This window comes from Epinephelus lanceolatus, chromosome 16 (genome assembly GCF_041903045.1).
Source record: "Epinephelus lanceolatus isolate andai-2023 chromosome 16, ASM4190304v1, whole genome shotgun sequence".
NCBI lineage: Eukaryota > Metazoa > Chordata > Actinopteri > Perciformes > Serranidae > Epinephelus > Epinephelus lanceolatus.
This window is the reverse complement of record NC_135749.1, coordinates 29991561-30004584: the sequence shown is the minus strand read 5'-3', so window position 1 is coordinate 30004584 and position 13024 is coordinate 29991561. Positions and strand designations below refer to the sequence as shown.

At 43.3% G+C, this 13024-nt stretch overlaps 1 protein-coding gene across 29 annotated transcripts in view; it reads right to left on the bottom strand.

Annotated features, from left to right (window-relative positions):
* Window positions 1–13024, bottom strand: part of macf1a (microtubule actin crosslinking factor 1a) — a 274106-nt gene that overhangs the window by 17472 nt on the left and 243610 nt on the right. For all 29 annotated transcript variants that reach the window (XM_078175467.1, XM_033637768.2, XM_078175469.1 and 26 more), the window contains 18 exons: window positions 11220–11446; window positions 10025–10231; window positions 9679–9906; window positions 9308–9526; window positions 9007–9210; window positions 6137–6362; window positions 4983–5209; window positions 4766–4888; window positions 4171–4272; window positions 3893–3994; window positions 3517–3690; window positions 3089–3244; window positions 2664–2861; window positions 1803–1931; window positions 1258–1440; window positions 978–1133; window positions 670–876; window positions 232–351 (listed from right to left, as the gene is read on the bottom strand). In XM_078175467.1, the coding sequence (XP_078031593.1) occupies window positions 232–351; window positions 670–876; window positions 978–1133; window positions 1258–1440; window positions 1803–1931; window positions 2664–2861; window positions 3089–3244; window positions 3517–3690; window positions 3893–3994; window positions 4171–4272; window positions 4766–4888; window positions 4983–5209; window positions 6137–6362; window positions 9007–9210; window positions 9308–9526; window positions 9679–9906; window positions 10025–10231; window positions 11220–11446 (3188 nt within the window). The remainder of the gene's footprint in view (window positions 1–231; window positions 352–669; window positions 877–977; window positions 1134–1257; window positions 1441–1802; window positions 1932–2663; window positions 2862–3088; window positions 3245–3516; window positions 3691–3892; window positions 3995–4170; window positions 4273–4765; window positions 4889–4982; window positions 5210–6136; window positions 6363–9006; window positions 9211–9307; window positions 9527–9678; window positions 9907–10024; window positions 10232–11219; window positions 11447–13024) is intronic.

The following is a 13024-nucleotide window of genomic DNA, read 5'->3' as shown; positions in this document are numbered from 1 at the left end:
GGACAGGAAGACAGAGGAACGGAAAAAGAGATTTGTAGTCTCAAGCAAATTGCACTCAGCTGCAAAACTTTGTGTGTGTTTGCCCTGTAATATCATTAGTGCAATATCTTTTTCGGACCTTTAGACAGGACAGATGGCGGTTGCAAGTGATGCGCAATTCATGGTGCTATCAGTAGCCACAAACTAATCTGAAATCGCCCCTCAGTGTGCATAATGGTTGCCATGCAGTACCTTGTGTTTGGCCAGTTGTACTTTGATCTTGTCTGGCTCGTTGGAGATCTCCAGCTCTGAGTCCAGTCTTTTCTCGGCTTCTTCTAGCCAGTCTGTCAGCTTCCTCCAGGCCTCGTGGAACTGAAAGAAGAAAGTTACAGCGTCAGTTTGATATTCTAATTCAGATGGGTTTTTTTCTGACTGAAGAAGTCAATATTGATACAGTCCTTTCCTAAAAAACATGAAAGGAGACTAACATCTGGAATGACCTACAATGAGTTCAATTGCAGAGGCAGTATAACTTTATACTTCCAAAACATATCTGTTGTCAACCAAGCTCTAAAGCCACATTGTCCATACAGAGATTGCATTTAGTGTAAATCCAGACATGTTTTCATGTTGTCTTCACAGTGTGCTGCTGGTCTTCAGTAGCCTGCAGTTTAATTATCAGTATAGTACCTGTTTGGCACGTTTGCGGGCCTCATCAAGGTGTCGGCCGCGGTCCAGTGACCTCTGGACCAGCTTGTCCCAGCGTGCTTGGACGCTGAGCAGCAAGTTTTTGATGAGGACGACATCCTGCTTCAGACTGGCAAAGCGAAGCTGAGAGCCGGCCTTCTCCAGAGCCAGGACCTGCTCTCTGTGGGTGTTCACCTCATTCACAAATACCTGAGTAGACACAGATGTGAATGCAGAATGAGTTAGGGGAAATAATGTAGCAATGGTTAAAGCCTCTTAACCATGTTTCCAGTAGGTGGTATGTTCAGTACCTTGTGCTCATCGATCTGGAAGAGGACAGTGTCCAGGATGAGGCTGGGGGGCTGGGCCATGTTCAGGGTCTGTTCAGCCTGGGTCAGCCAGTTGATGGTATCCTGCAGAGAGGTCTGGAAACCTGTTGCCAAGGAAACGGCCTCATCCAGCTTTGCCTGGAAATTCAGGGTAAAAACTTTAAAAACCAACCCATACATCGTGGAAAACTAGAAAGATAATATATGTAAAGAACAGAATAGGATAGAGTGATGAAACATTCTCCTCATGTTGCAGTCTTACCCTGCGGTCGTCCATCTTGGTGTTGAGACTGCCCCACTTGTTCTGCAGCATTGCCAGGTTCTGCTGTGTCTGGGTGGTACCGGGTCCTGCTTCCTCTCCTCCACGAGCCAGCAACATGGACTCTCCTTGATCCAGCAGGCGGTGGTACTGGTCTGCTCGCTGAGTCAGCTGGGTCTGAAGCTCCTGTGGACAAAAGAAGAGGCAAATGTGAGTCGACACTCCAGCTACAAGGTGAGTGCTGTTTTGTCTCACTGGTTAATTGAGAACAATGGAAGCTACTAAAGTTTCATGGTCGCCCTTTATCAAATGTCTCTCTGTGTGTGAATAGAACAGCGTGTGTAAGATAACACTCTGAGCATCTGCCTCTTGTGCCTGAACATCATTACTGTGGGATTATGGGAACTATTTCTCTTGCACCTTCAATGCCAAATAAAGTAGGAAAGACATGAATGGCATTAAAAGTTAACATTAGAAACTGTCAGGTGTATCTGTGTGTATTGCGGATGATATTCTGTGCATAAAGGTGTAATGAGATTCTCTGTTACCATGTGTTGCTGTAGCTGCTCTCTGGCTGTTTCAGGGAGACCACCTGTCGGCTTGGCGGCAGACAGCTGGCTCTCCGTCCTCCTCAGCCATTGGAGGAACTCCTCTAGCTCGCCATGGAAACCTTCAGCCTACACAGTGACAGGTGAGGGAGGGGGAGAAATATTTAAATATTAATTATTTTAGCCACATATTAAAATATCATGAAAGCATCACCTGCCTGTATCATGAAGATATTAGCTGTGAAAATGCATTGTCACAAAGCTGAAAACAGGGCTTCTCTTCTGACACCATGAAAAGTTGACTTTTTAAAGTACATTTTGATGATAGTTTAAGTTCATTAAAGCTAATATCTCTGTACTTTTACTTGAGTAGAATACAGGACTTCTACTTGTAGTGGAATATTGTCACAGTGTGGTATTAATACTTTTACTTCAGTAAAGAATCTGAATACTTCTTCCACCACTACTGCAACCATTGCGCTTACTTGTACAGGTGTAATTTTCATAATAACTTACACCAACTGTAAAACTGCGCTGACACTTCACAAGGTGACAAAACAATCCCACCAGAAGGTCCATTTAGTAGCTGTTCTGGAGCTTTGACCTGTTTCAACTGACTGTCTTAAGCAGACAGAGACTGCAACTCCATCTGCTGCTAAACTTCTGGCTGTTTCCAAGGTCAAGAATGAACCTTTAATTTCAGTTTCACATCCAGAGAAGCACCACTAAAGTCAAAAACTCTCAGTATGAAACACATAAACTGTTTTGATCAGTTACAGTGTGTTTTCTTTTGTCCTCATTGCAAAGACTGGGCTCGAATTTCGATTAAGCAGTGCTAAGATCTTGACTTCTTCACAGTACCTGCTGCAGGGCAGCTTCCAGTAGCTTCTGCCGCTCCTGGGTCTTGAGCAGCAGACTCTGCCAGCTTTTGTTGAGCTGATCCAGCTGGTCCCTCAGGTGGCTGGCCTCGTCACCGGGAGACGACTCTAGCAGTTCAGCGCCAGCACCGTTCACATTCTCCACAGTGGCATGATGGGATAGTACATCATTACGCAACACCTAGGACAGAGAGGAGGGAGGAAGACATTAATCACACAGAAATCGATTTGAATGTTGAGATGAGAAGAAAAGAAACCACATTAGGGCTACAGGACATGGAGACAAAATGCAGCCTCTCTTCAAACAGGTTCATTTACAATTTCAATCTGACCGAGAGGAAGAGGTCACAAGGTAAGTAAACAGATGAGAAGTCTGAGAACTTTTTTTTTCTCAGAACAGGGACATACGTGGTGTTTAGCCAACTCGATCTCGATGGCCTTGGGGTCAGAGCTGACTGGTCGCTGTGTGTCCAGCGTGGTGTGTGTGTGGTTTAGCCAAGCCTGCAGCTCAGACAGGGCATGCTGGAACTGACCCAGGGCCAGCAGGGCAGCCTCAAGTTTGTGCTGTGGTGGAGGAGAGACATACAGAAGTTCAGGCTTAAAAATAGGAACTCAAATATTTGGACTGTAATGAAAAGCTGCTGTCAAATACGAGAAATCCTCCAAAATGCCAAAAAAAGACCAACTTCGTCAACTCCCATGGGAAATTGTGGGGTGAGAGCTGGAGGTCAGCAACAGAATAATGTCTTCCTGAAACAGTTTTCATTTCAGTGTTTTACTTGGTGATGTGGATTCTAACTTTTTGACCGAACTGCAGCCACATGTGGTTTCATTACCTGTCTGTGGGTGATTTTATCCCCCAGGTTGTCCCAGAGGTGTCGGAGCTCGGTCAGCGGCTCCTGGATCATGTCCCTGTCTGTTTGGTCCGACACCTTCTTCAACAGCAGCTCCCCCTGGTGGCACAGCTTCTCCATGTCAATCTGCTGCTGGTAAACGTCCACCTTGTACTGCTGCTCGGGGTTAATGGAGGGATGAGAGGAGAAGAGAAGAGTAGCATTTTGTAAGTTCTGCAAACTTCACACGAGAACTAATAATAAGGATCATACAAGAGATCAAGATGATATAAAAATGTACTTTGAAAAAAGCTTGAGCATAAAATGTATTCTGATTTGTTCAACATTGAGGAGCAAAAAATGAGACACTGTTGCCAACCTTGAGCTCTTCAATCTGCTGTTTGACAGTTCCCAGATCAGTTCCCACAGTCGACATGTCACACAGCTTGATCACTGCGTTGTCCAGGTAGTCAAACATAGACTGGAAATGATGCAAAAACAAATTAGCATACATCAACATCAGCAGGATGACAGTACGTATTGCCATGTGCAATACATTAAGATGTTTTGATATTAAGTTGATGCAGCTTACACTAAAACACTAGCTCAAAAACATTATGATATGGCAGACTAACAGACTAACTCTGATGCACAAACCTGCAGTGCGTCCTGATACTGCACAGACGCTGTCATGGCCTCCTCCAGCCTCTCCATCCGCTCTCTCCACGTCCGGTTCAGGCCCTCCCAGGCAGCGTTCATCTGGGAGAAAGACAGGAAGACAGAGGAAACATGTTAGTGGGTCAACATGTAGCAGAGATCTACAAAATAAAAATATTTTAATGCTTTCAGAGGCAAATGATGGGCAACAAGTATTGAGGTCTTTTACTCAAGAAAAAGCATTAAAGGTAAAGGTACTTCCTTATGTGAAATGAACCCACTCAAAGTGTTACATAAACTCTATACATAAATTATTGACATATTATTATTGATGCATTTATGCAAGCAGCATTTTAATGTTGCCATGTGAGAGATAATTTTAACTACTTTGTATACTGTTGTGTAGGTTAGTTTCAAAGAATGCATAATATTTTTAAACTGATCATATGTTTTACCTGTAAAATCTTTGCCTGAGATGTAGTGACATAGAAGTAAAAAGTGTAAAATTCTCAATTAAAGTAGATTTATCTCAAAACTGTACTTAAGCACAGCGCTTGAGTAAATATACTTAGTTAATAGTGTGTTGATTTTTCACCTCATCAATGGTCTTCTTGACTTCAGGTTTCTCAGTTTCTCCACAAGCAAAGATGAGGTCAGCTCCGAGGGTCCTGACAAACTCCAGCTCCTCCCTCAGACCGTCCGTCTCTGCCTTAATGGCCTGATAGAAGAGTAGAGAGACATCTTACACTTCAGACTGTGGATTTCTGCTTACTGTTTATCACTATTAACCCCCTCCCTGATGTCCTTCATACCTCAGCAGCCTCAATCTGTTGTTTGATGAGTGAGGGGTCCACGCCAGGGTCCTCCAGTTCTTTCACAATATCTTGGGAGTCTCGGAGTGTGCTCAGTAGCGCCGCCACGTCGGCCCAGAACTTTCCGGCCAGATCCAAGACGTCATTCAGTTTCCCCTCCCTCTCCTCTGCCCGCTGCCGGATTTCATCCCACAGAGAGCGCAGGCGCAGGAGGCGAGTACGAACGGCTAGAGGAGAGAGGGGAGAGGAGTTAGAGTTTCAACAAGCTTGTAGAGAGTAGTTGGTGGGATCTCACTGGGCATACTGGGAAATAATTCTATTATGCAGAGTAGAAGAGTAACAATAATATCGTCTTTGTCTGAATTTTGACATCTAGTGTCCAGAACAGCTACGTTAAGTCTCTCATCAGTCCACTCCCACTATCGCTGCACAGTGAGGCCTTTCATTTTCATGAAGCATGGAGGGTGCCAAAGCACAAAGTTCTTCAGAGGGCAATACAACAAAGATATGTGTGTGTGTGTATTCTCACCATGTGGTGGTGTTGGAAGAAATATGCAGAGCTTAACTGAGCTGAATCTGCTCTGTTTCAAGATTTGACAAGGTCTGCCTGCTGGCTCTGCGCCAGTAAAACAGTGACTTACTTTGGCCAATTAATTATGAACTAGTTGGACTGCTGCCCAAAAAAAAAGAAAAAAGATCTGTAATATTTTTTTTTACACAAACCACATAAGTGTTATGTTTGTCTCTCTGTTCTGTCTTTTTGTCTTGATTGTGTAATGTTTTGTTCCAGTTATGGTCAGTATTATTCATTATAAATAAAATCATAGGCACACACTGAATGCCTACAACAAGAGTTGGCAACACTGGTTAAGTTGTTTAGCTGTTCACGTGGTAGCCATTTCAGCCAAGTTTTCCTTAAACTGCTGGCTTCATGTAGAGCAGCTTATCAGTGAATGAAACAATAGCAATAAGGGTGATGTTATAATTAATGAATATAAACTATAGTCTTTGAAATATTGTAACATGGAGATTATTCATTATGGTGTAAATCCCCGACCCTGTTTAACACATTGACTGTGTGTCCTGTCTGCCTGCATGTCATTTTGAATGTTTTTTGTCTGTCATTCACTGTCAGACACATCCCTGCCACTCACCCTGAGCAGCAGGATCGTCGTGAGCAGCTCGTCCGATGAGCTCCTCTCCGCGGGCGCAGAGGGCGGAGAAGCTCGGCAGCAGTTTGTCCAGCTCCAGCCCCTGGGCTCGGTGCTCCGCCAGCTGCTCCCTGATCTTCTCCACCTCTGCTGCCACTGGGGGAGGCTGCCGCAGCCGCTGGACTGCCCCCTCCAGGGTCTCCAGTAGGGGGTCCATCTTGTCGTGGAACTAAGGACGGAAGTAGAGTTGGAAGAAAGTATTATGAGGAGGAGGAGAGAGTGTGTGTTGAGGGGGCTGGGGTTGGGTTTTTGATTGCTGGGTGACATTTTGAAAGTGGGAAAATACTGAGATATCATGTGGGTGTTCAGCCATCTGTGGCATTAACTTTTAGGCTTTTTCATTATTAATTTCATATCATTTCAACAGGAGATGCAGAACAGACGTACTGTTCTTCTACAGTATTTAATATCTCAATATTACACCTTCAGCATGTCACACAGATTGTATAACAAAGTTCAGTCGACTCTAAAGGACTCAGGAGACATTATAGACAAGAGAGAAAACACTGTACAGTTTTTACTGAGGTGATCTTTTTATGCGTCCAAGGGAAATCAAACTGCTTAATCACTACATAACACACCAAATCAGATCTAACCACAAGGGAAAGATTGTTGTGATACAAAAGGAGGGCTTAATCAAGCCTAGCCTGAGACTTAACAACCATTACTGGAAGGCATGTCTCTGTTTTAGGCTGGAGATATACTCGCTTTTTAACCACCTGTTTACGTAGACAACCAGCTGCGTCATGAAAGGAATTGTTCACGCTGACTTGCCTGTGTAATATGTGTGTTTCTGGAGGATTAAAGTAGAGGGCACACCAGAGAGCTCAGACAGTGCAGAACTTATGGATTTGCATGATGTAAACAGTAAACATGGTGACATTCAAGGAGGTTACTATATTGTTTATTCTGAGATCACAGCGGATCACGGCAGAAAAAGCAGTAGAGGAGCCACCGTAGATAATAGTAACAAATAATAACAACAATCTTTATCTAAAAAGCACTCAAACATAACAACATGCTTCACAAGGCAGTAAAATATCACAGATAAGTAAGAAAGTAGGCCAAAGGAGAGGCCATGAATCTTAAGATCTATTCTAAAACATACTGGGAGCCAGTGTAAAGTAGCTAAAACTGGAGTGATGCATTCCCTTCTCTTGATTCTGGTTTAAAGCCTGGCAGGTGAGTTGGGACGGCTGTGACAATGGCGCATATGTTTCTTTCATTCTGCCAGTGCACAACATCACACTGCCCCTACTGTTCATGTGAGTATTACATCTTGTGGACACGCCACATTAATTTCTGAGGACGTGCACAACCAGTGCTGCAAAGGGACGCAGGATATGTGGGGCAGCTATCATGTGAATGCAAACACGCAGTTAAAAGCAAGTTTATCTCCAGCCTTAGACTGGGCTTAACTCAGGTCTACAAGCCTACACAAAAGGGACATTTCCTACCAGATTGATTTCAGTTTCATTGTCACTCAGAGCTGGCAGACACATGGTTTGAACCATTATGTAGATCATACATTTGATTGAAAATCTCAAGCTGTGGTTCTTTCAGTTATTTCTAATCAGTAACAAACCAGACAGCCTTAACCGTTTGAGATGAACTGACTGGTGGGATTAGTACTTGATTAGTATATATACTAATATTAGTATTAATATCGATTCATATTTTATAAATCGACCAAATCATGTGTTGAGACCGGCGCCTGAGTGCCAGTTTGATGTTGTCAGTCAGTGGTCTTACCTCTACCAGCTGGGTGATTGCAGTGAGCAGTGATGATGGAGAAAATGATGGTGGGGTGGGGCAACACACACAGCACATCCACAATGAACGAGGGGTGGGATGGTGGAGGGTTGCAGGGACGAGGGGTTGGACACAGTGATGGGGGAGATTAAGGTTAAGTTTAAAGGGTGAGGGAGGAGAGACAAGGAGGTGGGATGGTTTAGGGTGGAGTGAGGGATGAGGACAGTGCGGAAGTGCAGGTGGAGAAAGAGAAGGAGCAGTACATGGATTGGTTTGATGGTGAGGGGGGGCGGAGGGTGGAGAAACAATACAATGAGTTAAATCAGAGACATGCATACAGTACAAACTGTCAGGCAATATCGACGGCAGCAACACTCTCACAGTCTGCCACTCAGGTGAGTCAATGATGTCTCATGAGATGGTGTCCAAAGAGTGATAAAAATATCAGTAAAGAAAACTAACACTAAAAGAAGATGTGTGATGTGATGAAAGAAAAGTCTAAATGATTCTGTTTCATGTACATACGGTATGTATGAGCTGATGCTAGTGATGTATAAACATTTTAAAAACTAAAACATATAAAACACAAAGTAAAGAAAACAAGACAGCAGACTAGAATTAAACTCTCACTGAACTCATGACTCTGCACGATAATTCCTTATTATCATTTAGTTTAGAGCAGCAGACACAAACAAGCACACACACACACACACACACACACACACACACACACAGACCTCATGCTGCTTTGTAATCACATCAGCCTGTTTTGTCTGGGGCTGCAGACACCGTCTAACAAGCTGTAAACAGACCTGGGCCAAACAGCATTTACAAATTTTCACCTATCTACACAAGGTCTCCACTCTGCACTGAGAGGTAAAAGCGTGAGTTTAGTTTAACAAATTAGGTCAATTCACACACAAAATGGCACGTCAAAGCCCTCCGACATTCTGGTTCCCAAGTTGAATGAATAATAAACCTATCAGACCCAGGTCTGCAGCTAAAACACAGTTTCTTAAATCAAGCATTAAACAGTTAACGATCTGTCCTCTGTGACGTACCTGTGCAGACTGGGACACTGCCTCGTCGAGGGTTGTTGCACGACCCTTGACGCCCTCTTTAATAGCCAGGTAGCGTCTCTCGGCCTCGGTGTAGCGCTGTGTTATCGTCTCCCCCTCCTGGAGGCTGAGCTCGGCCAGCTGAGGTCCGATCTTTAGCAGCTTGTCGATGTGGGGCTTGTGCTCTGCGATAGACTCCCTGAGCAGCTGGAGAGGCAGTGGCAGGACAGAGAGAAAAAATTAAGAATGTGTAAAAATATACACATTTAAGTTGGAAAGCTGAAAACAAAATATCCTTTCTTACCCTCATCTGGTCCTGTTGCAGTCGGAGAGCATCAGTGTCGATGGCTGGTGGTGGCAGCTGGGTGATGAGGGTTTCAGTCTCGCCCAACCATGGCTCCAGTTCCTCAAAGGTCTCCCAGAACCGAGTGACCAAAACCTGGGCCTGCTCGAGAGCCGAGAACCGCTCGCTGTGGCTCTGGCTCACTGTATCATAACGAGCACTGAGAGAATCTGTCTTCACCTGAAGAAGAAAGATGAAACGTGTAAAGACATTAGTGTTGTTATACTTTCCACGCATGATTCAACAGTTAGGCATCATGTCCCTCACTTTCCACTCTCACTCAGTTCATCCCTGACTTGCTACCAGTGTGCAATTCTCGATCAGTGACTCACTATCAGTGCGTCCTTCTGGGCGTCGCTGCAGGTTTCCAGGATGTCGTCTCTGGTGCTGAGCAGCTGATCCACAGTGTCTTTGTGTCGGATGATGTCAATGTTGAAGGCCCTCTGCACTTGCATCTGGGCCACTGTCACATCAGGCTCCAGACTCAGGGGCCCCAGAGAAGCCAATTTACGCTCGGTCTCTCCGACCCAGTCCAGCTCTGCATCCACTGCCTCCTCATACTGAAGGAAGGAGTTAGCGTTTAGCATGTTTAAGTGCTCACAGTAAAATAGACACATCTAATGGAACTGATTTGCTCAACATTAAAGTTTACACCAAGGGTAAGACAGATTGTAGTACCTGTTGTGACCTCTGGATGGCAGCTTGAACCAGCTGCACCCGCTGAGTGATGGTTTCATCAGACTGTCGGTATCGCTGGTTGGCATCGGCAACCAGGCGGTCCAGACCCTCGCGGGCTCGCCACGGCACCAGATCCAGCAGGGCGCTGCCCACCTCGTTCACTGTGTCCAACACCAGACGCTTCTCTGCTGACACTTTCTTCAGCTCCTGCAAAAGTCAGAGCGATGGATTAGTCTTAGCTGCAACCAAGTGGAAACATTTGCTTAAATATAGATTTATATACAAATAAACAGCTGAAATTAACTAAATGGCTTCCACTGTATCACAGATTTTTTGCTGCCTGGCGTCAATCTACTTTCAAGAACACAAGTGGTGAAGCTTTAATAAATGGTAAAACCTGAAAATGTCATTGTAGAGTGAAAAACAGATGGCAGCAACAAATTAAATGACAAAAAAAAAAATCAATAGCTTTTACAAACTGTTATTGGGTTGCAGTAAATCAGTGTTACTATGGTAACTGTGGGTGGGTTGATATTGGAACAGCTGAAATGTCATTACAGACAGGAGCTGTCGTTGAATTAGATATTCTTTTCATATAATGTTTATTTTTGCTCTCATGGGAAAAATCATCTTTAAAAATCAAATACAACTGGTAAAATGTGGATGACTGTAAATCTTGATCAACTAAACACCTCAGTTACAGTCACCCAAGTGCCCCATTGATTGATTTGTAAAGCAGGAGACACTTGTTACAAATGGCTGAAACTAAAAATAAATAATGCAAAAGCAGAACTGGATCTCGGCCAGTTTAATAATAAAAGCAAACAGCCCATGACAACTCCTTTATATCACCTATCCATGAAACCGATTGACGTTGCATCAAGAGAACGGATGCAACGTATAGATGTTGATTCTCATGTTGTTCCGAATATTCATTTTAAATCAAGTGACTCACAGCCAGAGTTAATAATATACCAGGAAGCAGTGACTGTTGTGTCAGAAAGTGAATCACAGACACCATCACAGTGCTGTTGTATTAAACTAACCTCCTGCTGCTGCTGCATCAGAATCTTAGTTTAACTAATCAATATGTTTCTAACTAAAATGTTTTCACAGTGGAGTTTATAGGAAAAAAGTCTAATCTCTTATAAATCATTGCAGAAATAAATGGATATCGATGTCATACTCCACCCACCTTCTGTCTTTCCTGGTATGCAGGTGTGGCGTCGGGCTCCACATTGTTGAGCTCCGTCTCCACACCGTCCAGCCACTGGTTGAGGTCATCGTGGGCACTGGCGAATCGTGTGGCCAGCTGCAGGGCCTGCTCCAGGGTGCGGAGGGCCTTACTGCTGCCGGCCGTCATCTCAGCATAGCGAGACTTAATGCCATCCAGCTTCTCCTGGATCAGGAGAACTTCCTCACCTGCAGGAGGACACACATATGAATCTTATCAGTCTGGATCCAACAGTACATCATGTGCTGAGTGTATAGAAAAAGACCTACTTCTTAGATTTAGAGTTTTTTGTTTTCCTGATTTTTTGTGGTATTTTCTAACTTGCATATCCAATTTTTTGGGTCTCAACTCTTAAACTATCTTATAAAATTCACCACATGTTCTGTAAAATCTCACAGCACACTGGAGTTGACAGTTCCGCATACCGCTCATGGCCACACCATTCATCTTACCATCTAAATATAAGAGTACACACCCAAAATGTGTTCACGGGGTAAACCGACAATCATCCAACTAATAGTGCGAGCAGTCAGCATGGCTAATATCAAGAGAAGAGAGACATGAACCAGATGTTACAGTTTGGTTCACCGCTGATGTAAAAATGTGTGGTTTGGATAAAGATCTACAACAACAGAAGGAAAACACTGTTTTAGTTTCTCTTTTGGAGTGATTTTCTCACTAATCTTCACAACATAAGATTCATAACACACAGACTGCTTTACTGATTTTAGTTCCCAGGGTTTCTGTTAGAAAAAAATGGTGCCACATATTCTGAAGATTTCAACGTCTAGGAGAAAAGGGAGAAATTCCGGTCACATATCATATGTGATTATTGAGTTTAAAAACAATCGATAGTCAGGCTTTACTAGGAATGACATCATCAAGGCGTGTAGATTTATAATACTTTTTTATTGAAAAGCAGACTACTTTTGCTTGTATTTTATATTTCAAATAAAATAATTTCTGTCAATAGCCTCACATGCATAATAAGGTTATTTTAAAAATAAAGAAATATCATGGCAGCCTATGTTCCCTGGGGAAACATGCAATCACCTGTCCTAACATCGGATGCTCTCTGTCCACACTGAATCTGCTAAATATTCACTTCAGTTATGTCATGTAAACATAAAATGTGGGCTGCCTATCAGTTTTTTATGGTCAGAGTGGAGGCGTAACGACCAAAGATGGGCGAATACTTGCTAGCTTCCTATGTTTGTAATTTATAACATTTTATATCGTGATATTGACTGAAAATGACACAAATTTACAAGAAACTTTCAGCTTCTAGTGATCTCCCTCCAGCCAGGACGTTTTGGGTTTTGTCCGAAAATGAAGAGGTACTGTATAGATCCTATTTCAACGTCACAAATCAGCTGTTTCTTGTCTATTGTGGAACTTTTAACGCGAGCGACAGGAAGAATAGCAACAGGGCCTCAAAACAGCAGTGCTGAGTCGCCTGCAACTAGTTAGGAGATTTCAATAGAAAACAATGCAATCAAACTGATTTTGTCACTGCTGCTCGCTTATGTTGCAGTCAGTTAGAACACAGAGTCAGAGGGAAGTATTTCCACTGTACATTGTGAACCCAAATATGTCGAAGACCAACAGATTTTCCTGGTCAAAAATGGTAATTACTGGATAATGGAAACCATGTCAGCTACTAATCATCACAATGTGTGACAGATGATGACACCAGTCAGACATCTTCCAGTACAAATTGAAAAATGACAAAGAAAAACAATTAAATCGTACATAATATCTTTTTA